This window comes from Xenopus laevis, chromosome 6L (assembly GCF_017654675.1).
Source record: "Xenopus laevis strain J_2021 chromosome 6L, Xenopus_laevis_v10.1, whole genome shotgun sequence".
NCBI lineage: Eukaryota > Metazoa > Chordata > Amphibia > Anura > Pipidae > Xenopus > Xenopus laevis.
The window spans coordinates 47,584,472-47,610,704 of record NC_054381.1 but is presented as its reverse complement, the minus strand read 5'-3'; the positions used below and the strand labels follow the sequence as shown (position 1 = coordinate 47,610,704).

The following is a 26,233-nucleotide window of genomic DNA, read 5'->3' as shown; positions in this document are numbered from 1 at the left end:
ATAAATTAAATCCCTTTTTCACTTTCTTTAATGAAAAACAAATCTATCTCCAATATACCTTAATTAAAAAATTTCTACCATTTTTATAAGAAATTCTCCCTTTTCTCTGACTGCTGAGGATAGGAAACTTCAGACGGTCCCTAGCTGCTCTGCAGGGAAACTATCATACTTTCAAACAACAGGGGGAGCCCCCTCCTTATTTCCCAGAACTCGAGCAGCTTTGTTTGTTTCCCTGTAGAGCAGCCGGAGACTGTGTAGAGATTCGTATCTGCAGACCCAGTGCAGTCTGCATATTCTGATTATTAATCAGTCTTGTTGTATTGGCTTCTATGGCAGAAATTAGCTTAGCCTCCCAACAGAAGCCCAGACCACACTGAGCATGTGCATGGTCTTGGTCTTGCAACTTGTTTAACATAGTTACAAACTAACACAATCTGATTAACTGATACGTTTATCTGATTTTAAATTGTGTCAATTCATTAACTCTTTCAATATTTTGATAAAAATTTTATGTTTGACATACCTGTGTTCTTACCAGATTTAGACTGAATTTAAAACTGAAATCCTAGTACATGGTTTGTTAATCAGCTAAATTTTGCTGTATTTAGCAAATCTGATAACTATATGGAGTTACAATATGTAAAACATTAGACTTGTGAAATGTGCTATGGGAAATCTGTTTGATAGCACTTCTAATAGGAAAAACGCGGGAAAACATCTGGCATTACCCTGGGCATTTTCCTGACAGAAGTACTTTTGCTCATGTACCGTAGCAATGTCTATGCTGAATGAGCTATTTTCATTTAAGGATCTAGAGAATATAATTCAAAATTGAGTAGAAATCCTTGTTATTTAATTACAACAAATCCTTGTGTCTTTATAAAAAAATCAACCATCTTCTTTTCCGAAATATCATATTTTTGGTTCACAAATCCATATTGCTTCCACTGTGCTAATGCCTTACAATTCTAGGACACCATCTGGATTGGTATAGTAAAGGCAACAATACATTGCACACATATTAGAAAATAGAAGAAATTGAATAAACAGTAAAACTAAAACAGATTGTAACACTGCCCTGGTGTTGAACATTATCAGTATCAAAAATGCAAATGGAAATGAGTCTGATGATTTATTGTGTTCTTCTTTATAGAGCCAGGCTACAGCCCACTTTAAAGGAACAAAACATGCCAAGAAACTTAAAGCACTGGAAGCCATGAAAAATAAGCAAAAATCTGCTGCTACCAAGGACATTGCAAAGACTATCATCACATCCTTCCCTACTAATACCATGAATGGTATCTCTGAGAAAACAGGTTAAGTGATAATCTTTACTTCTTTCTTGTTGTTTGTTTATATGTTTTCTTGTGTAACTATCTGTCTGGCTATGTGCCTGTCACATTGATTCACCGCTGCTTCATCATCCCTTCCTTATTGATTTCTATCTCCTTTCCTTTACTTTTGAGACAAAGGCAATTACTTGGAGATTACTTGTCATACTTCTGTTTTCTGTACAAAGCTATAAAACACCTTATACAATTGTATAACTCAAATATTTGTAAATGCAGTTGTTTGCATACGATAACCCCAAAAAAAAAATTATAATTTTTTTATAATTTTTTATAATAATTTTTTATAATTCCTAGTTATGAGATTTAATGCTACAAATGTAAAGATAATGCAGTGCTTGTTTTATAGGGTAGGGCAAATCTTCATTCATTGTAGTAGATGAAGTGAAGGAATAGAGGAAAAACTTCGAATTTCGAATGTTTTTTTTGGCTACTTCGACCATCGAATGGGCTACTTCGACCTTCGAATATGACTTCGACTTCGAATCGAACGATTCAAACTAAAAATCATTCGACTATTCGACCATTCGATAGTCGAAGTACTGTCTCTTTACAAAAAAACTTCGACCCCCTACTTCGCCACCTAAAACCTACCGAGCATCAATGTTAGCCTATGGGGAAGGTCCCCATAGGCTTTCCTAGCTTTTTTTGATCGAAGAAAAATCGTTCGATCGATGGATTAAAATCCTTAGAATCGTTAGATTCGAAGTATGTAATCGTTCGATCGAACGATTTTTCCTTCGATCGTACGAACGAAGGAAATGCGGTAAATCCTTCGACTCGATATTTGTTACTTCGTTAACTAACCCTCGGTATTCGACCCTAAGTAAATGTGCCCCTGAGTGAAAGTAGTTTATATGAACTAGCCCTATTACCTCTGCATTAAGACTTGCTGTTTCTTAGAAGACCAGATGGAAATACTCTCTTATTAGACAATGTGTATATGGTGGCAAAAATCAGGGCATAGCAGTGAGGTTTAAATGATATATTTTATGATTTTTTTGTATGATTTTTTAGTTTGCCACCTAAAAGCTACCGAAGTTGAACAAAAATCGTTCGATCGATGGATTAAAAACCTTCGAATTGAACGATTCAAAGTATTTAATCGTTCCATCGAATGAATAGCGCTAAATCCTTCGACTTCGATATACGAAGTCGAAGGATTTAACTTCAACAGTTAAATTAATTAACCCTCAATATTTGACCTTAAGTAAATTTGCCCCTTATTGTCACAATTGTCTGTTTATGGTATGAATGTTCCCCTACAAAATATTAACCTTAAAGTGCCAGCAGAATTTTGCATTTCATTTGTGTCAGACATTTTTTGAACATGTTGTGCTCTCTCATTTTAGGGGAATTTCCTGGGGAGGGGGATTTTTTTAGTTTACCTAGGAAAAGTATACATTTTTTTCACCAAAGAACCTGAGCTTTCTAAATCTGACTAAATTGTGTGTATGTCCAGTTCTGGAACAAGATTTGGAGCTCTAAATAAGATGTTATTTTTCACGATATAGGGATTTATACCAGAAATATATTTTATTTTATGCACAAAAATTCAACTGATTTGGAAAACCTCAAGTTTTGATGTTTTTGAAGTTTACCAAACAGTTTCATTCCCAACATGCATAGATTTACCATACTATGTGGTTTACAGAGGCACGCAAATGGATATATAGCAGGCAAAATTTCAATGGGCAAAAACAAGTAACAACAGTGCAACATTACATAAAATCACTAAAATCCAATAAAACCACTACAATTAACACTTTGGTTTTTTCACCTTGTGTAGTCAGCACTCAAAATTACAGTATGAATATTTTTCACTTGACCAAATAGGTTTTATGGACAAAAACAAAGGAACACTTATACAGAGATGAAAATGCAATAAATTGGCAAAAAATTCAATTAAATGACAAGAAATTCACCATAATCAGCAAAATTGTAATATAATCAACCAAATACCATACAAAGGTATTGTGCAGTGCAAATATGCTGTTCGCAATGGCAGTAATCCAAAAAAAGAGACAATGCAGTCAAAAAAGTCACAAAATTGTGTGTGTGCTTGTGTTCTACACTTGGCAAATTGTGTTATGTGTGCTTGTCAGTGTGTGACCCCCAAAAATGTATTTGTGTGTGTATAAGTGCAAATGTAAGTGTGTTTTAGTGTAAAAATTGTATGTTTGTGTGTGTGTGTGTGTGTGTGTGTAATACTGACCTGGTGTAGGAGCAGAAGATCAGTCTGAAGGGATCTCTAGAAGAGGAAGAGCCTGCTGTACCATCAGGATCCAATGGGGCGGTGCAGAGAGGTCCAGGAAGCCAGCGCAGCAACAGGACATGGAGGTTTCACGTGCCTGCTGCTGCCTTTGGTTTTCTGGCTGATTGCCCCACTCTGCTTGTTGCCTAGGGGTGGGGGAATCAGTGGGGATGGAGAAACAGCTTTACAAGCCACTCCTCCGCTCCCAAACATGGAAGTGGTGCAGATTGTAGAATCTATGATCTGTGACATTTAAAGGGTTAAACATATTTGTATATATTTATTTTGTCACTTTACTGTCTACCCTGTCTATCCCACTGTGGCCATCAGTTAGTCATATTGGAAAAGAGCCTTAAACAATTACTGCACACTATGAATATTATTTTATCACTCCAGTTCTGCATTCCATCATGCAATTAACTATTCCTATCATGAACCACATAGTTCCTTTTTATGCTCAGCCCTGAAATCTTACTGCTTATTACTCACGTGCCCAGCTGCATGCTATATAGTACAATACCCAGCTTCTAAGAACCCAGTTATTAACTACATGGAGATTCCACTGGAGAGAAACATTTACAGCCAACCATTAGGTATTATGATCAAGCCTGTGGTGTGGTTGCAAGACGTTATTTCCAACAGTCAGACAAACACTATGGCAAGCTAACTACCAGAAGCTGGTGTTTAAAGGGTTAATGATTGGATCCTACAGAAGTGAGCAGGAAGCCACAGAATGGACAAAATGTTTAGCCTGAGCCAATGAAGATTTCATAGGTATATGCTAAGGAAATAATTGGCCTTTGTGGAAAAGTTAAACATAACCATTGCATCCACAATTCAGTTCAGAAAATACTGGAAAAGCAATTCTCTAAAACTCTGTTTGCACTGAAAATGTTTTTCTGCCGTAACAGAAAACATTCAATAATACAGCATATTAAGGAAAACACTACATTATATTTCCAGCCAGTGAAATCTATGTACACTATTTTGAGTATCTTCTATTGGAATTTAAATTGAATTACTTATCTGTGTTGATAGACAGAAAAATGTTATTTAATGTTATATCAAGAGTACCTTTAGCACATACATTATAAATTTGATATGCTGATTCATTCAATTTTTTGCTGAAAACTAAAGGTAGGGTTGAAGAAAATCTTCACAAAAATGCAGGAGGTTTTATACTGGGATAAACATAGTCACTGTCTAATTTTTCTGCATTCACATGAATATCTTTTTAAACTGCTGCTGGGATTTCATGAAGGCTAATGCTGGAAATCTATTTAATCTTTCCCTCTCAAATGGATTATTTCCCTCTCAATTTAAACATGCACTCATCATCCCTATTCTAAAAACCCTCTCTTGGTCCCCTATCTTGGTAATGATTGTCTGCTTCTCTTTATCTCAAACTACTTAAGTGTTTACAATGACTAAAGCTATTCCTTTGCTATTTATATTTAGATATCTTGATGCTACCTTAAATTAAGCTCTTCAAGATACAAATGTTATTTTTTCCCCATTTTACACCCTTAATACCCCAGATAGTCTGCTCCCACTGAAAACTATTATTTCTCTAATCCCCAGTGTCTTGGTGTTATCCTTGATTTTGTTCTGTCCTTCAATCCTTATATCCAGTCTAATAAAATCATGTCACCTAAGGGATATTTTCAAAATTACATCATGTATTGCCCAAGATGCCGCTAAGATTCTAATGTATTCTCGTCATTCATATTATGTATCAACTACTGTAACTCAGTTAACTGACCTTTTCCCCTAGAGACTATCCATTCCGTCATAAAAGCTGCCAAGAGGCTCATACCTGTACATCTCGGGAGCTGCTCTTCTTCTACCATGCCACTCTGTCAGTCTCTGTCTTCTTTCAGAATAAAATTCAAACTTATGACCCTGACATATTATACTCCTACTCTATCCTACATATTTCCAAGTTGCTTGCTCTGCTCCTCTACTGATGTACCCATCACCACTTTACATACTCGCAGACTTTGATAGGTATTCACCCCTTCTTTGGAATTCTCTCCAACATTCCTTTTTCCCAATCTCTTTAAAACACATCTTCATCTTGATCTTTCCCATCCAAGAATTTAAGTCATTTATCAAATAATCTGCTCAAAAAGGCGATGCAGGAAAAGTCTCGCTAAAATTATATAATTCGGATCATGCAACTTTTTCAAATTTGATGCCCAAATTGTGTTTTTTTCAAGTTGTCGCCCAAAAATAATGACTTTTTTGGATTATCCAACGCAGATCATGATATCAAGAATCATTTTCAGGGACATCTGCCATTGACTTCTATATGACCTCGACAGGTTTTAAGTGGTGTATTTTCAGTGTCGGATCTAGCAGATTTGGGGTATAAAAAATCTCTAAAAATGTTTTGTTTGTGTTTGTGTCTCAACTCATTAGATTGTATGCTCCTGAGGAGGGCCCTTTTTATTTCTTGTATTGGTTATCAGTTGTTATTTTTGGATATAATCTGTCTGTTTATTTATATACATATGTATTGTATAGCACTCCAGAATATGTTGGTGCTTTATAAATATGTGTTAGTATTAATAATAAAATATTATCATTAAGGGGGGGGGTAAATGTCACAGAGAGCTAATAAATTGAAAGTACTAGCAAGACTTGTGGGAAAGTAGAATGTTTTCAACTGATCATATGTAGAATAAATATTTTTCTTTTGCAGTACTAAAATGTTTAAAATCATTTTGTAAAAATCCAAGTAATGATTTTTTTTAAAGCTTTTCATTTTGCATTTTAAATATAAAACCAAAAGACAAAAATAAGCAAACAAATAAGCTTGACACTTACTTGACTACTGTTTACAATTATTTTGCATGTACAGTGTCAGTTTCAAAGCATAAATGAGCATTTAACATGTAGTTCAGTCATCCGGTAGGGATGCATGAGGGTTGGCATCCAACCAAGGCTCCCATATTTTCTCAAATTTCCCGGGTGTTCCCCTAGCATTCAATTTGATTAGCGGTAATGTATCATTTACTAAGTCGATCCATTGCTGAAGTGTAGGGGGGTTGGGGCTCATCCATTTCATTATTACTAACTTTTTTGCATAAATCAAAATAGGCCGTAAGTGTTCTGGATTTTTGTACGGGCACTGCCTCATCTATAATACCCAATAAGTAAGTCTCAGGGGACTTGATTCCAGAAAAGGATAGGAATATATTAGTGTAGTGGATGACTTCTGTTCAGTACGCTGCTACTCTAGGGCAATCTCATATTATGATTTTTAAGTGGCAAAATCATGTTCTCGGAAAGTCGGTGCATTCTAAAAATAAAGTCAAACCTTTATATTTATATTTATGAACATAATTGAACCGAACATTTATTCTATTAGTGTGTCTGTAGAATCATCTAGGTCTAGGATATCACCTTCATTAAATTGTGAAGACAAAAATCCATAAATTTAAAATCTAACATTCCTTTTTGAGTTCTGCAGACTTATTGCAGGTCAAGTTGAAAATTGTATGGTTTTGGCTTTGAACTGACCTAAAAGGTGTGGCAGAGGTAGGTTGGTTGATTGAATGTCAAGATAACCCATCCTCTTTTTAGTGAAATCTGTATGAGATGCAGACAGCAATAGGGTAAGGTTTATTTATATAGAGACCATATCCTGTATTTCATCTTCAACTTTATTTTCACCTGGGCAAATAGCTACTTACATTGTGGTGATGGGGCTAAATGATCTTAATTCATGCATTTACTGAGGTTACTAAACCTGTGTAAATAGTTGGCAAAGTTGGTATGCTACTTGAGTGTCCTAAGGTGTTTTAGTTTGTATCAGCATTTTCACAGTGATGTGCTTCCATTTGCTATTATGTCTACTGGGATTGAGCAATTTACACATTTAGAACATCGATGTGAAGGCAAGGTGTCACTGATCATTTGGCATGAGCATTCGAGAGGTTTCTGTAAGCACCCTATCACATTCATGTATACAAGCTTTAAAACACATCTGTGATACCTCATTGTGCTGGGCACTTATGCTTTGTATGTTTCTTATTTGGATTTTAAGATTGATGAGGACGTACTGAGGAAGAAGTCTTTGTTTTAATTTTGCCAGGCTGTGATCATTGGTTATATTCCTTGGTAATTTCCCATGTCTCACACTTTAGGAGGCGTGCGGCAAGGGGAAATTCTCACTGAATAACTTTGTTATAGAGCATTAAGAAGTAGTTTAACCTCAAATGATTTTTTGATGGACAAAAACGTATTTTAAAGCATTTGTCCCATCTGTCTGTTACGCCACACGAGACTGTACCAGCAAGAACCTGCAAGGAATGTAAGCAAATAATAGAGCATAACATAATGTCAATATACATGTTAAACTTGCTAAACTTGGTGAAAAGCGTTTACCACTGACTTATGATATAAGTCCTTAATACAGTGGTATTCAAAATATGTTTCTATACTGACTTTAAGATGATAAAAGCAGTGTTACACTACCGTATATACTCAAGTATAAGCTGAGTTTTTCAGCATCCAAAATGTGCTGAAAAAGTCTACTTCGGCTTATACTCGAGTCAGTGGGCAGTAGCTGAGATTGCAGTCACTTTTAATCATTCCTATACCAACAGTTCGCTTGGGGAGAGACTGCAATATCCCACAATGCCCTCTGTTGGTTATATGAAAGAATAACAGTGCACCCTCTGTTGGTTATATGAAAGAATAAACAGTGACTGCAATATCACACAGCGCCCTCTGTTGGTTTTATGAAGGATTAACAGTGATGGCAATATCACACAGCGCCCTCTGTTGGTTATACGAAAGATTAACAGAGATGGCAATATCACACAGCACCCTCTGCACATAGTAGTGGGACAGTGGGACAATGCACACAGTAATCTGTTTGGCAATTCTCTGTCACCATCAACTTTGCAAAGAAGTCCGGTTGATCGCTGGGGGGGGTCGCTTTGGCGGAATGTGCACTGCTGGGAGACAGGCCTGTAGTTGTATCTAGGCTTATACTCAAGTCATTACGTTTTCCCAGTTTTCGTAGGTAAAATTAGGTACCTCGGCTTATACTCGGATCGGCTTATACCCGAGTATATATGGTAAGTATAAAAGTTGCTTAAAGGAGAATTATACCCCCCAAATGAATACTTGAGCAACAGATAGTTTATATCAAATTAAGCGGCATATTAAAGAATCTTATCACTGGTATATATATTTAAGTAAACATTGCCCTTTTTCAGCTCAAGCCTTGAAACACCATTTCGTGATGGTCTCTGTGCTGCCTCAGAGATCACCTGACCAGAAATACTACAACTCTAACTGTAACAGGAAGAAGTGTGGAAGCAAAAGACATATCTCTGTCTGTTAATTGGCTCATGTGACCTAACAAGTATAGCTTGTTTGGTATGTTTGTGTGCACTGTGAATCGTACGATCCCAGGGGGCTGCCCTTTTTTTAAATGGCAGTTTTCTATTTATGATTACCCAATGGCACATACTACTGAAAAAGTATATTAATATGGAAAAGGGTTATTTAAATGAAGCAGAGTTTTACATATGAGCTTTTTTTATGCAATGTATTGTTATAGAGACCTACATTGTTTGAGGGTTATAGTTTTCCTTGAATAAATGGAGTTAGCATCCCTTTATAAAAATTATGCAATTTCATGAAATATAGATTAACTGAGATATGTAGAAAAAAAAAAAGCTCCATTATTTGATCAAAAAATTCATTAACTTGTCTCAGATATTTTCAAGATGATTTGGGCAATAATTTTAGCTGCCCTCATTCTTTAGCCACTGGCAAATAATTTATATCATCATAAAAACAGAACAGTGTCTCATTACAATAAAAAAGAGTTATAAGTAATAAAGTATATAAATCACACTTTACAGTTAGCCAGCAACTGTTTTAAGTTATTTGGAGAATATTAAATGGTCCAATTGAAAATAAAAAGAATGAAAGGCAACACATTTTGAATTTATAATTTATTCTCAGCAGTTAAAATGTACAGGAGAAGTGCATGGAGCAGAAATGCTTTTTTGTGATCAGTTCATCCATAAAATCAATTAGTACTTGTTTCCTAAATGTTTTGTTCGTATCTGTTCTTCTCTTGACAATTGCCACATTTGTGAGCTGAATTTTATTTCACATCTGAAAATGTAATTAAAAAATCCTAAACTCTGAATTAGATCTTCTGCTCTTGTTCCCTAGTAGTGGTGCAGTGTCACGTTTTCCATGTTGAGCAAAAGAATATTCTATGATTTTGTAATTGAAGTACATTTAGTAGCCACACACCTAACTTGGAAAATGTTATTCTGATGAAGTGTGGCTGGAAGTGAAACAGCAACATTTTGCTACTATTATTAGAAAAGGTTGACCCAACGTTGCAGTGACAGTACTTGCATATATTATGGGATTTGGAAAATCATAACCAGTACTGATTATTTTTTGTAGAATTTTTTGCGGATGCACAGATAAATATATTCACTTGAATTAAATTTTGTTCAGAAATTTTTTTTATGCAAGGCTTAAAACCGGAAGCAGTATTGTTGGAGAAGGTAATACACAGGCAGACGTTTTTAGATATAGCAATAGTGTAAAGCTTTATGAATAATTCAGTGTATTATAGAGAAAACACTTAAACAGGTTATTAAGTCAGCACTAGTGCCTTCCAATTTGCTTTTTTCCAATTCCCACAGTTTCAACCTCCAACTTATTTGTGAAAATCTCATTTGTCATAGACAGCGCCATTAGCGAATTTCTTTAAAACACCTTTATTGGAACATGGGCTCTGACCCAAACACTAAACAAAAGTTGAGTGCTTGAGTCAGAGGCCATGTTCCAATAAAGGCGTTTTAAAGAAATTCGCTAATGGTGCTGTCTATGACAATTGAGATTATAGAGAAAACACAAAATATTAGGTGATTTAGTAAATTGAGGAAATTAAGAAGAGAAGACCGGCTAATGTCTAGTATAGTAGCGGAGAAGAAAATGAGCCTGCATTGAATAGGTGATTTCACATTAGTTACTATGATACAAAGGTAGCCAGCTTTTTGATGACAAATTTTTACATTCAAGTTTCCCAAGTTTTTTGTTCTTAATGAATGCGATAAATTTTTGGGGAGGTAAATACAGTATTGCAGTTTACAAACACATTATAAAATAGGGTTGTGCCAGTAGTGATACATAGGCAAGGAGGAAAACAAATGCTGCAATTTGTACAGAATTGATTACTTTTTTTTTTGACCATATCTTGGGTTTCATATGTGTAAAGAACATCTTGTTGGTATTTAATGAAAACAAGTCCATATACAGGTCTAACAATGACATTTTAATTTTGATCATCAAATAGGCATCACACATATATTTAAGTCTTACTTTGCCATTCAACACTACCCTCCGTTGTTATGAGAAGCCACAGAATATCCCATTATTATTAACAGCACTGAAAGCATATAAAACTGGAATTGAAATGATGTTGCAGGGAGAGACCAACAATTTCAGATTCCTTCCTTACTTAAAATTCTGCTGACAATACAGAGTTACGTTACACCCCGCAGATTTAATGGCTCCATGAGTAGAAGCCAGAGTATGCAATCTTAGATATACGAGCCAAAGTATTACATAACAAATCTGTTCATTTAGCTTATTTAAAAATATTACTTTTGGAAAGCCTTTCAGACCTCCATGAATTCATACAAATAAGACCTGGTGTTGTATGTGATGATCTTAAAGAATTTTCATTCAAATTAATCAATTGCATAAGCCATACAGACACATAAAATAAGCAAAAGAGTATCTATTTAAACATCCCTTTTCAGGAAAGAGCTTTCTAAAGCAAATGGCATTATCATTTTTGAGCTGGCTTCTTGAGGGTCTTTCAGTATGTGTGAAATTCCTAAATGCAGAACCAGATAATTCTCCTTTCATACAAGGATGATGATTAAAGTAGTGTGATACTTGGAATAATGGAATACAGTGAACAATTTACAGTAGCATAAACCTTTTCTGAAAATACTACTTCCCCAGTAATTTGCAGTTGCTATGGGAACCCTACCGTTTAAAAACAATTCTTTTTTCCCTACTCAACACTCAAATCTAAATGTTGCAAAATGAAAATGTCTGAAACTGCATTAATCCAATATCGACAGCATATACTTATACATTCCTGAAAAAGTCTAAAGATATTTTCTTTCAAGTTGTTTTTTTCTAGCTTTTATGAATAATGTTCAGATTTAGTTGCATGAAAGACGTATTTTGCATACATAAAATCTGAAGATTAGGGTACCAATACGTTCAATCTGTTCGATTCACAGGGAGATTGCCAAATATATTAGCACCCACAGTGAATTTGGATTTTTCTTGTCCTTTAAGATACTGTTTACTTTAAAAATGGTTATCTATGTAGTTTCTTACTCAAAATTAATATACTGCAGTGTTATCTAAAATGATTAATTTAGGAGATACTAGGGGTCATTTACTACAACAAGCTCAGTTGTGCTTCTGTCATTTTCATTGCACAATAATGCAATTAGATAATGAAGGGCAAAGCAAAGCCTAACGCATTTCGTGCCTTAGGGGCACTCAGTCATAGGCTGGCTGGCAACACCCTATGACTGTGGCAATAAGGCACGAAATGTATACTTTTTTACGAATACTTTTTTTACTACATCAATCTACAGAGTGTGGTCTGGTATGTGCCAGACCTTCATCATCTAATTGCATTATTTGCCTCCCCGAGCTGAAAGTATGGGGCTTGAACATCTGGACCCCCCCCTTTCTTTTTGGGTAAGTTAACCCCAACTTTTACTGTATTCAACACTGAGCTAAATATAAGCAAGTTGCTTTCTAGAAAGGCTTCCTAGTGCAAAGCATATTTCAAGTTATTGCAGCAATGGAGGATGAAGTTCATATTGCTGTGGAACACTTTGAACTTTTGACTACTGCATGACATGCTTAATAGGCAGATGTCCGGATACTTTTGGTCATATAGTGTAACTTGTAATTAACCCTAAGTTGCCCCCAGCTTCTCCCGGTTGACTTGGGAAACAATCGACTGTTTGGTCATACTGGGCTGGGGTGCTTGGGTACACACGTAAACTGTGCTTCAGCATATCGAGTGTTTGTAAGGCCCATATCCCGATGTGAATAACAGAAAGGATCTGTGCATTAAGCTTGCATGAAATGTTGGGAGCATTGGGTAGTTAAGGAGAATTTTTGCAAAGAAAGACGATTTCAGCATTTGGTTACAAACTGTACTGAAACCTTCTTACCTATAATACAAACATGTCAGTTTCACTTATATTCACATGTACAGTATATATGCTTGTATATACCAAGATTAAGATATTTATTTTCTTGAAAATTAAGTATCCACTCCTTTATCTAATGTAGGAGTTCAGCTGAAACATATGACTGTTAAAGGGGCATAATCTTAGGTATTTACAATGAGAAAATCAGATGTGTATCTACCAAGCTGGTGGTGCTGGTGGTGCTGTTGATGTAATCTGTGCAGTCTGTGGCTCTGAAACAGGTATTTCTTTGAAAAAACAATGTAGTTTAGGATCGGAAACCTAATTTGCATATGCAAATCATGTCAAGGAAGAGAAAAAAAATGCAACTTCCTTGTATGACAAAATATTACATGAATTTAAGAATTCGGTTTGTCAAAGTAATTGGATCCAGCCAAATCTGAATCTTGCTGATAAAGGCTGAATCCTGAACTGAATCCTAGGTTCGATGCACCCCTAGTAGAAGCTTGCTAAATGAAAAAAAATCATTCTGGATAATAGATCCCATATCTGTATTTGAATGTATGTACTGTAGGTATTTATATAGGTCAGAACAGTCAGTGATTGAAATTATTCACTCAAATGTGTTATCCTGTCATGGTAAGTCAGTGGAGCAGTCGTATTTTGGAATCCTTCCCTTAGGATTTTTGTGTTACCTGAAGGACCCTGTCTAGAAGGCTTTTAAAGCTTCTTTGAAACACAGAATACTTCTCTGCACTGTCAGCATTAGGCTGCTGTGCTATAGAATCATCGTTCTCATACTGGCAGCCTGAAGTAAAAATGAGAACATCAGGGGTTGTCTCAAAGCAGCAGACGGCTCTTTTAGGCAAGTGTGTTTGCTACTGCTAAAGCTGTTTCTTCCTTTGCCATAGTAAATATTTACAGAAATTTGGCTCCCCTAGAACAAAAAAAAAACCATATAGATAATGTAGGTGGACAGTAAGAAATATTTGTTAAAGCACAGAGACAAACATCAGGTGTATCCATATATTATCTTGTCTATTACATTTACAGTAAGGGGGTTCTGTGCTGCACTCTGCACCCCACCCTGGGTGCCATTCAAGCCTGTCCTTAACGCCTGCCAGAGATCCCCAATGTTTTTGTCTGAATGATTTTTAAGTAAGGTAACTGGTATTAGGTGGGAGATGGTAGTACTACATTTCAGCTGCTGTGTTCTCAGGAATGGGACTCTGCTGAATGGTGGCAGGACCTCAATTGCATGTCCTTATACTTCAAAACTGGTAACTTGGGGACTAACCCTTAGAGCATGACGCAAAGGGTGAAAACCATGGCCTTGAGGCAGAACCATCGAAGCATCATGTACATTGCTTGTGTAAATCATACAGTACAAAGAGATCATTCTGATGTTATTAATAGGGATGCACCGAATCCAGGATTCGGTTCGAGATTCAGCTTTTTTCAGCAGGATTCGGCCGAATCCTTCTGCCCGGCCGAACCAAATCCTATGCAAATTAGGGGCGAGGAGGGAAATTGTGTGACTTTGAATCACAAAACAAGGAAGTAAAAAATGTTTTCCCCTTCCCACCCCTAGTTTGCATATGCAAATTAGGATTTGGTTCGGTATTCGGCTGAATCTTTTGCGAAGGATTCGGGGGTTTGGCCGAATCCAAAATAGTGGATTCGGTGTATCCCTAGTTATTAAGTTGTTTCATTTTTGCCACTCTGAAACTAAAATTTATGTCATTATTTTACACCTACCCAGATCTCACAACCCATTCACATACCTCCCATCTGTCCCAATTTTGACAGAAACTTGAAATGTCCCGAGTCTCTGTTTGATCTCCTGACGCCAGAAAAAAATACAACATTTCTAAAACTTAATTAAACAAGAGGCTTTTTGGCAGAGAGCCAGGAATACTCAGCACCTGTACATAGATTCATTTGTAACAATTTAAGATTAGCAAAGATACAATTGTAACTATTTAATGCAAGCAAGTCTGTTTGGAGAACTGAGACTTACAGCTTAAAGGGCAATACACCTTTATTAGAAAAATTGTAATAACACATCAAAATGTCCCTAAACCCCGAGAAATGTGTTCAAACTTTCCATAACAAAATGTTGGGAGGTATGCATTCAAGTCAATGGCAAAACCTTGGACAGGAAAGAAATCCCGGTGTAAAAAGTGTCAGCAATCAACTCTGCTATGAGCATGGATTTAAAAAAAAAAAAAAAACACCTATTTTTGTGTCTGAATTCTATACCAATCTACAACTACAGCTGTGGCATTGATGTGACAATGCTTGGTGTATGTGTGTCTTAATACAAGTGAATGCTGGAAAATGATATTGGCTATTGTCTAAAATGTCTATCCGTGCATAAATATAACTTTATGAAGATTGAAAGCCAGGATGTTCTGATGCATGAAAGAAAAGGTGGAGAGAGAGAGAGAAGAGATTTAAGCAGTCCTTTCTTTGTGGAGTGACAGTGCTTGAATTAAACAATCAGCATTACACGGTTTATCTCATAATGAGTAATTTAGAGGCGCATTCCTTTAGGCATATGTGAATTATAACACAGCATGCACAACAGGTTGGAAGGGCAACCCACGCAGTGTTATACTGATACAAACAAAGTGAATATTGCTAATGACTGCCAAAATAAATATATATATATCTGTTTCCAATAAATCTGTTTGTCTACACACATATGGCTTGCATTCATTTATTTACATTGCTTGTCATATTGCACACTGTTCTGTGCAGTCAAATAAATCATTATCCAAAATGTTGATTTTTACCCAGATTGTGACTTTCCCTCTACATTGTGCGTAACCGATACAAAACATATTAGAACATATATATATTATTTCAACCAATGAAAACATGAAATATATATTTTAACAGAAATAATTTAATAAATTAATATTCATTCTTATAAATGCAATGATTCTGTCGCTCTGTATACAAGTATCCTGTTTTATATGAGATGGGTTTTCATTTTACAGTTCTATGGAAATCCATGCATAGCATTTAACCTCTGTTTATCTCCATGGTTTAGTATTAAAGCATGCGTTTAACAGGGCTTACCTGTTATATAAAGGTTTGCACTATAGCCCAATTCAACTTAAATGACTGCTGCTACACAGCATATATATATATATACCTGTACTATTACTAATACATTCAATTAAAAAATAAAATAGTAAATTAATAATGTCCATTTCCAGATATGTAGAAAAACTCCTTAACGTATGTGTTTATTTTTCTTCATCACCTTGGTACAGTTAATATTTGGCTTTACTTTAGCATAATAGGACATGATTTCAGCACTGCAAAAGCTATGTGTATTCATGGCATTCCAAAGGTCAAAGAAACATGAAATGTAATTATATTGAACTTTCAGCAGATGTGTGCTGTTCTGACATTGTGGACCCAAAATTGAACACTTTAAACATGTTCTACAGTACATTTTTGTAGAAATATTAAAAAAAGCTGCTGTGGCTGAAAATACCGTTGCTACAGTATGTTAACATCTGTTCCATGCATGATTTATTATAAGTGCTTTGGTTTTGAGGGACATCATTTTTGCCATGAAATGAAAGTGAGCTCTTTAATCTACCCCATAAAACTCAAGAGCAGTGTATTTTAGTAATCTGAGTAGCTTTTTTAAAGGAGACCTGTCACCTAAAATTAAAAGCCATATTATTAAAGCCCTTTTCAAATGATATATGGAACCAAAATATTTAATTATGAAATTCGCATACCTGTTATAATCTTATTTAGAAATATTAGATTTCAATCATATATTGTCTTACCTGACTCGCAACTGGCATTGCGAATACTTCCCATGCTGTGCTATTGTTCTACTTCTCAAATTCTCCCTATTTACACTTTGTAATGTCACATAGCTGGTGCTTGGGCATGTGTCCTGTCCTCCTTGTTCAATCAAGATTTTCCTATTAGATTTTTTATTTTTGGGATCAAGACTCGATTGAGTTTAATCACAAATTTCAAGTTTTGAAAAAACCCTGATAAAAATGGGTATATAGGCCTCCACTTGTCGTTTCCTCTGAATTCAAAGGGAGCGATAATGCAGTTTGACAAGTGTTCCGTTGTGTTGAAAATCAGCTGTGCATGACCTTTGAATCTGTGACAATCTGTTGGCTATTCTGTGCTTTACCTCTCTCGTTTTATAAACCAATTACTATGTCATTAGGTTGTAATTTATTAATTTTTTAATTTATTAAAATTTTTAATTTTGGAATTAGCCACTATCTGGAAACATTTAATTTGTTTGCATTATGCAACTTTCAGTTCACAGTTCTCTCTTCGTAAATGAGCAAAAGGTTTATTTTATAGGACAAAGAAAAGAAATAATGTAATAATAATGTAATTGTACAGCGCTGCAAATGTATGGAAATACAGTTATACATTCATACATTACTATCTCACGATTTGCTAGACCTTGGCCTATCTTTTCCTTTATTAGAGGGAACTCCCTTCTACAGAAGAGAAAGCTTTTCAAATGTGTAGTTAGATGGCATTGCTCTTGTTTTTTAGCTGCAGGCTGATTTATTGGACCAAGACAAATAGTAATGCATTTGAACAGAGATATCATACCCTCTGGTTAGACTTTAGCTCCAGCATGCATATAACTAAATACTCCCAATGTCCTGATATACACCTTTCAGTGCTGAGGAATGTCACATTAAAAAAGTTTCTAATGGCTCCAAGAAGGTTTCAACTGGATGTTAGCGATGGCTAATTTCCGCTAGAACAGAAAACTTTAATGCAACCAATTAAAACTTTTCACTGTGATCTATCCAAAACTGATCGCACGCATTGTTATGCTAAACGAGTGTTCTTTACTTGATAATTGCCTGCTTTTAATAGGCCTTTTAATTTAGAGCAAAACAATTGAAAACGGCAAGTCATTGCTCACAACATGAGCTCTGAATTTAACATCTTTTGAAAACTGAAGGTGCTTTTGAATATGTATGTGTCAGTGCCACCAAATTTGAGATCGGATTGAAATATATTATTGATAGAATAAATGAATAAAAAAAATTGCTAACACGGCGTACAATTTTACCATCAAATAAGACAATAATAATGAGATATTGCAGTAGATTGTAGTTGCTTTGTAAATCAGCTTATTCATAGAAATGAATGGTATTTATTAATGTACATTCGTATAAAATTATGGCTTGTGTAATGCACATTAAAATGGCATCTCAGGATATATTCTTGGCTGATAACATACAGGTAAGGAGATGTGATGTGTGACAGTTAATAGGGTAATAGCACCCTAATTGCCTACTTATCGTTTATACAAGGCTGTTTTTAGCAAGCTTGAAATATACTATGCAAATCCAACCTAATTGGCTCATTAAAATCTATGTGGAAAACTTTGTTGTAGGGATACATAGTAACATAGTAAATAAGGTTGAAAAAAGACACACGACCATCAAGTTCAACCTTTTTTTTTATTTGCCTAACTGCTAGTTGATCCAGAGGAAGGCAAAAAACCCATCTGAAGCCTCTCCAATTTGCCTCAGAGGGGGAAAAAATTCCTTCCTGACTCCAAAATGGCAATCAGACTAGTCCCTGGATCAACTTGTACTATGAGCTATCTTCCATAACCCTGTATTCCCTTACTTGCTAAAAAGCCATCCAAGCCCTTCTTAAAGCTATCTAATGTATCAGCCTGTACAACTGATTCAGGGAGAGCATTCCACATCTTCACAGCTCTTACTGTAAAAACCCCCTTTCGAATATTTAGGCGGAACCTCTTTTCTTCTAGTCGGAATGGGTGACCTTGTTAGCTGGAAAGACCTACTGGTAAATAAAGCATTATAGAGATTATTATATGACCCCCTTATATATTTATACATAGTTATCATATCTCCCCTTAAACGCCTCTTCTCCAGCGTGAACATTCCCAATTTGGCCAGTCTTTCCTCATAGCTAAGATTTTCCATAACTTTCACCAGCTTAGTTGCCCTTCTCTGTACCCTCTCTAATACAATAATGTCCTGTTTGAGTGATAGAGACCAAAACTGTACGGCATATTCTAGATGGGGCCCCTTTTAATACAGCTCAAGACCTTAATTGCCCTTGATGCTGCCGACTGGCATTGCTTGCTACAGCCAAGTTTATCATCTACAAGGACTCCAAGGTCCTTTTCCATAATGGATTTGCCTAGTGCAGTCCCATTAAGGGTATAAGTGGCTTGGATATTTTTACATCCCAGGTGCATGACTTTACATTTATCAACATTGAATCTCATTTTCCACTTAGCTGCCCAGTTGCAAGGATGCCACATCCTGGATGGAATTAATTGGGTTGGATAGTTTTGTGTCATCTGCAAAAAGTGATACATTACTTACAACACCCTCCCCTAAGTCATTAATGAACAAGTTAAATAAAAGTGGACCTAATACCGAGCCCTGGAGGAACCCACTAAGAACCTTACTCCAAGTAGAGAATTAACAACCATTAACAACCATCCTCTGTACCCGATCCTGTAGCCAGTTTCCTATCCATGTTCAAATGACTTCATTAAGCCCAACAGAACTTAGTTTAGAAAGCAGTCATTTGTGGGGCACAGTATCAAACGCTTTGGCAAAATCCAAATAGATCACATCTACTGCCCCCCCATTGTCCAGCATCTTACTTACCTCATCATAAAAAGCAATGAAATATGACCTATCCTTCATAAAGCCGTGCTGATTGCTGCTCATAATGCCATTGACTAGGACAAAATTATGAATGTGATCCCTTAACAAGCCTTCAAACAATTTGCCCACCACAGATGTCAAGCTTACTGGCCTATAATTGCCAGGCTGAGATCATAATCCCTTTTTAAATATTGGAATAACATTAACTTTTCTCCAATCCATAGGCACCATACCAGATGAAAGTGAATCTGAGAAAATCAGAAATAGGGGCTGGTCTAAAACTGAACTAAGCTCTCTTAGAACCCAGGGGTGTATGCCATCAGGCCCTGGAGCCTTGTTTACATAAATTTTTATTAAAGCTTTATGAATCATATCCTAAATCAGCCACTGACTAGATTGAGCTGAGCCATTAGTGCAGCTATAAAGTGAGCCTGTGAACCCAGACTCCTCTATTGTATACACTGAAGAAAAGAACTGATTTCACACATTTGCCTTTTCTGTATATGTTACAACCATACTGGTACCATTATTTAATGGAGCAACACTCTCAACCTGCATCTTTTTACTATTAATATATTTAAAAAACTTTTTATGGTTAGTTTTCACCTCCATCGCAATAAACTCTTCATTTCCTTTCTTTGCCTTCCGAATAGCTGATTTACAACATTTATTACAGTGTTTATATTCATTAAATGCAGCTTCTGTCCCAACAAATTAGTAGTTTTTAAATGCCTTTCTCTTCTTTCCTATTAACGTCTTTACTTCTGAATTAAGCCACATAGGATGGTTCTTAGAGCTTCTACATTTACTTCTTAAGGGAATAAATTGAGAACAGTAATGATTTAATATCATTTTAAATGACAACCATTTCTGTTCTGTGTTTTTAGCTGAAAACTTCATGCCCCAATCAATACTCTGTAGGGCAGCCATCAAGGCACTAAAATTAGCTTTTGCCAAATTCATGGTTTTTGTTGCCCCAGTATATTTTTGTTTTTTGCACCAGACATTAAATGATATAACATTATGGTCACTATTACCGAGGGGCTCAATGACTTGCACATTTGCTATAAGTTCTGGGTCATTTGAGATCACTAAATCCAGAATAGCATTTTTTCTGGTAGGCTCCTCAACAACCTGTGCCATAAAATTGTCATTCAACAAGTTTATAAATTTGATCCCATTAACTGATCTGGCAGTACTGTTGCTCCAGTCAATATCTGGGTAATTAAAATCACCCATTGTCATTACTTTACCCAAACTAGCAGCCTTTTCTATTTGCATGAGGAGCTTCGCCCCTCCTCCTCACTTACATTAGGGGGTCTATAGCATACGCCTACAATTAATTAATACTTCTTTAACATGCAAATGACCTCTTTGTCTGTCTACTTGTTACACACATTTACTATTTGGTGATCTATGTGTGACAGCCACTCTGTACCCATAGAGACGGGAAGAAGAAAATGGCTCAGCACTCCGAAGTGATTAAAAGGTCAAAAACTTTATTCATTCATAGTTAAAAAAGTCACGGCATACAACATTGCTTGATGCATTTTGGGCAAAGTTTTTGACCTTTTAATCACTTTGGAGTGCAGAGCCATTTTCTACTTCTGTCTATAATGTGCGGTGTGGGATGCCTAAAAAATCCAGCACCCAATCCTATACCTACAAGCTGCCAGGCCTTGTGGTGAGTCGGAGCGGTTACATTCACAATATGTTGGCGCTATATAAATACATGTTAATAATAATAATAATAATAATTAATTTATATTGTTCTGTTGCCCATAGTTATTAATGTGAAGGGCAAAGGAAACCTCCATACTGGTACTGTGCATATATTTCTATATTTATAGTAGGATATTCTCTACAGTCAACTTCAAGTCTTTAAAAACATTCTGTATGTATCATTCACCTAGGAAGTAAAGACAAATATTAGAAATATTTGCTATTGTAAATAGAACTTATAGGAAATTTCTTTATTTGTATGATTTATTGGTCACACTCACATTGCACCCCCGCTCAATTTTTTAATTTAAAAACGTTTGTAGAGGTGAGCACAGTTTTCCTTTTTGCTATGAGCATACTATGCTTTAATTGATAAAATGCTTTGTTGCATTTACCAAGTAATAACTCCTTTTAAACAACATAAAATATTGATCTTGTAGTCAAAAAGATAACAAAATATATTACTTCAACAATGCCTTTGGGCCTGTACGCACCAAGCTTTTTATTTCTTTGTCAAGAGAAAAAAATATATCTACAGGAAGCCACCGTATTCAAATCAGGAACCATGCAAGAGCTGAGGAACTCTTGCACGGTTTTAGTATCCAAAGGCTCGAGCATTCTTATATCAGCCCCTGAGGCCTATTCAGCAAAATTAGTTTAATAGGATTTTTCAACCACAACTATATTTTAAAAATGCAGGAATGTCTACTTAAAGGAGAAAGAAAGGCCTATTTACTTGGGGGGTGCCAAAAGTTAGGCATGCCCAAGTGATAATATATACTTACCCTACACCCAGGGCCAGTGCTCCTATCAGCACAAAACTGCACACGTGCGGGGGTTATTTCAGCGAGCACCATGGAGCGATCAGCTTCCTTCTTCTTCTTTCTTCAAATTTCCTGGGGCAGACGAAATAGCCGACTTCTGTGCTGAAAGTTTGACACCCGCAAGAAGAAAGAAGAAACCGGAATCATCTTTAGAACCCAGGGCCGGTGCAGTTTTCTGCTGATAGGAGGTAAATATATACAATCACTTGGGGGTGCCTAACGTTTGGCACCCCCAAGTAATTACAAACTTTCTTCTACTTTAATTATTAAAACATGATGCTTAATTAATAGTGAAAATTTTGTGTTTTAAAAGAATTCTTCACATGCAAGATTTTTAGCGCTAAATAGTTTGAATCGTGAATTCAGGAATAATTCACAAACAGCAAGCTGTAATATAATGTGTCCTAATTTGCCTGGATTTAACCTTATTTTAATTAATACTTATTTTAATAACATACGCCAAATTGCAATGCCCCCCTTGATTTGTTTTAGTCTGTTTCAATCTGTCTTAGTTGAGGTGAGGACAACCATAATGTACACTGACATCTTCTTGTTATGTAGTAGTATATTGTGATAGCTTTTAGTCCTAGAGCTGTTGTGCCTGTACCATTTGAAAATGAGCCTTTTGGAGGTCATGATGGCAGAGGCAAACTCTGTAGGCAAGGTGAGCATTTATTTTCTATATAGTATATGCACTGAGGAGCTCTATACCTCCAATGCACACATCTGTGCTTTCACTTGAATTTCTTGTGTATGACATAGGCATAGAGCTTGCCTTATTGTTTTCTCAGATACATTTCCTAGATTTTATCCTAGTAAGGTACATATGAAAGACAGGGATCACTGAAATACATATGTTTCCTATTGAACTTACTCATCCGTTCCTAATCTGGTGTAAATTTTTGTTTTCTGTCCTAAAATAAATTCCTCATTTTTATTAATTGACAAACCACATTGTATACTTTTTTTTTTGTTTAAACTTTTTTATTGTATTTTCAAAGGTAAATAGCATAATTTAAAGCAGAGAAACTGCACATTGTATTGTATGCTCGTTATGACAAAATGGGTATACAAATATCATTATTCCATGAGTTTGTTAATCAACATCAATCACTTTTAACAAGGTTTCTTGATATCTGTATAACCACATTGTATACTTAACCCAAAATATTTGCATGAATTTGTAATATGGTGAATTTTCTGGCATATTGTCAGAGTATGATTATTTCTGTTTGGGTATTCCCTCATTCATTTTTATATGCCTCTTGGTGTTAAGTTCTTTATTTTAAATACTGTTGCAGACACATGAAGTGGATATCGTAGTGAAAATGCATACTAATGTGTTTCAGCTCCAAAACCCACTGTGTGACTGCACCCAGGCTGACACAACGCCTTTCAGTACAGACAGGAGGGATCAGAGACCAGAGGATCGGCTGATTCTTGGCCTACATATAAACCAGCCCCATCTGGCAATAGCCAAAGTGCCCCAACTGTCCCTGTAAGATATCAGCTAGAAAATGAGATACACCAAATTACCCTCAAACCAGGGCATTTGCAAAAGGTGTATACCTTTCTTATAAAAACACAAATATGTAGGGCACCAGTGGTATATGAACAACTTGTATATTAACAATAAGCACTTCTAGAACAAAGTCAGCATGAGAAGTAGTCACAATTTTATAGTGGATTTGTTGTCAATCAAGGTGTATACCCCTACACCTGTCACTCAGGACACTAGATTTTGCTATCAAAAGCACATATTATAAAATCTAGCCTTCATATTAGTAGCACCCTCATGAGCAGTTCCCCCAACATTTTTTAAAAAAAGAACTTGACTAGTCCAGGCTCTGGATAAACATGCACCCTGCATACTGATTGGAATTCCACATCTACCCCAATCACTCGACACTGCTTGTGCATATTTACAAGGCATAAGATCAGACCTAGTGGAGCTATCATGAGCTAGTCTATCATAAAACCTTACTTAGGAAAAATAACCCATGTAGGAGGTATTTCTATAGCTCTATTCACTAGAGACATTTAACATATATATACTGTATATACTCTCCAATAATGAGCACTCACAATTAGAGTCTTGTTTCATGCCTGGGTGCACGCCACCATCCGAAATCAATACACCTACTTGAAGAAGCCTCAATTACAGGACTTATAGGACAACAAATAATTTATTAAGAATCCATTGCTAACGTTTCAGCTGTCACACCAGCCCTTCTCTAAAGTGAGAAAGGCTGGTGCGACAGCTGAAACGTTAGTAAGTCCTGTGAGTGTGGCTTCTTCAAGCAGATATATATATATATATATATATATATATATATATATATATATATATATATATATATATAAAATATTTTGCTATGCACTTATATTTAGAAACAAATCAAAGTTTTGAAATAAGGCTGAAATTCTGCATTTTATCTAAATAAAATGTTTTTGTTTTCTATTTACGCAAATCCTATGAATGATGATTGCTATTTTATCAATGCTTTCTCGTAATCTTTTCCTGCTTTGTCTCATTTTTCTCTGACATTCTCTCAGTTAATCATATAGGGATATATAACATTTTGTAAGCCTTAATCTACTGATAAACAACCCGAGACAAACATAATGCACATTCAAAATTTCATATAATTATTTTATAGACAGTGATGTTGAAACATAGAGAATAGTAATTACAGTTACAGGATCTCTGGCATGAAAAAGATATGACAGGTTTTAGTCTCATGGCACTTGGGATATATTTTCCACCAGAGCCTTCCACTGCTGTGACAGGTAGATATCCTTTTTGTACAAGGCAAATGCCTTATACTCAGATTATAGTGTACATTCTTTTATAACATACAGTTGCAAATGAAATAAAGAAATGGAGCAGAATAAGAGCGCTAGATCTCATTGCAGTAAATATTGTGCAATGACTTAAGGGCCCTTGATGCAAAAAGCCCTGTTTTCGGCTGCGTAAAGTAAAACACGCACCTTGATAAAACTGCAATTTATTTATTGCAATTTATTTTACACAAACATTGATTTGCATTGCAAACAGGGCTTGTTAGGTGCAAAACAAAAAATAATAATTTATTGCAACGTTTCGGCTCCTATACTTGAGCCTTCTTCAGGTGGTGAAGTATAGGAGCCGAATCGTTGCAATAAATTATTATTTTTTGTTTTGCACCTAACAAACCCTGTGAGTGCATGATAAAAATGAATTTATTATCACATTAGCGGCTGACGTCCTAGGCCGAAACGTCAGCCGCCAATGTGAGAATAACTTAATTTTTTAAATATACTTAAGACCTGTGAGTGCAGTTATTTCTATTTTTCAAGAGTGACGACTTTTGGATGGATTATATATATATAAGGTCCTAACAGGGACCAAAAATTTGGACATTGATGCAACAGAAATAAAAGAAAATTTATATATATATATATATATATATATATATATATATATATATATATATATATATATATATATATATATATATATATATATATATATATATATTACATTATTTTCTCCAGGTTTCAGGTCACAAGCTTTTTATGTATTTTAAAAAACTCAGAGTGACTTCAGGAAATTACACGACTATTCTGCTATACCTGAAAAATCGTCCCTTCTGTTAATATTACAGTGGGGGCAATTTATCAGAGCTTCAGTTAATTTTGTACTTAAAAACAGATTATTAAGGTTTGAATACATATATAATAAAAATATTATTATCCCCAAAATTTCCCTTTTTCCCACTATTTGTTATTTTTGGTCTTTTAACCATGTTTATAGATTTATTTGATGGCACATTCTCACACATGTACATCCATGTTACATTCCTATGTAAGGGATACGTTAATAAAATCATCGTATTTATGTAACTGCTTAACTAAAGCTTCCATTGACAGGGATTAATATAACAAGTTATCCATGGCAACTTTTGGATTAACATTTACACATGTAACATCCTTACATAAGAGCAATTTATCTTCAGTATAAACACAGGATATTTGCTCAGACTCAACATATGGCTAAAGATATCTTTATTTCACAGTATGGTCTTAATAAAAACAAATCATTCAGCGCCTCTCTACAAGCCAGTCACTTTGTTTTAACACTTACAAGAACGCAGAAGTGATGTTCCTGTAATGAGAA

At 35.5% G+C, this 26,233-nt stretch overlaps 1 protein-coding gene across 2 annotated transcripts in view; it reads left to right on the top strand.

Annotated features, from left to right (window-relative positions):
- Nucleotides 1-26,233, top strand: part of znf385d.L (zinc finger protein 385D L homeolog) — a 191,649-nt gene that overhangs the window by 132,618 nt on the left and 32,798 nt on the right. For both annotated transcript variants that reach the window (XM_018267446.2, XM_041566004.1), the window contains one exon: nucleotides 1,154-1,316. In XM_018267446.2, the coding sequence (XP_018122935.1) occupies nucleotides 1,154-1,316 (163 nt within the window). The remainder of the gene's footprint in view (nucleotides 1-1,153; nucleotides 1,317-26,233) is intronic.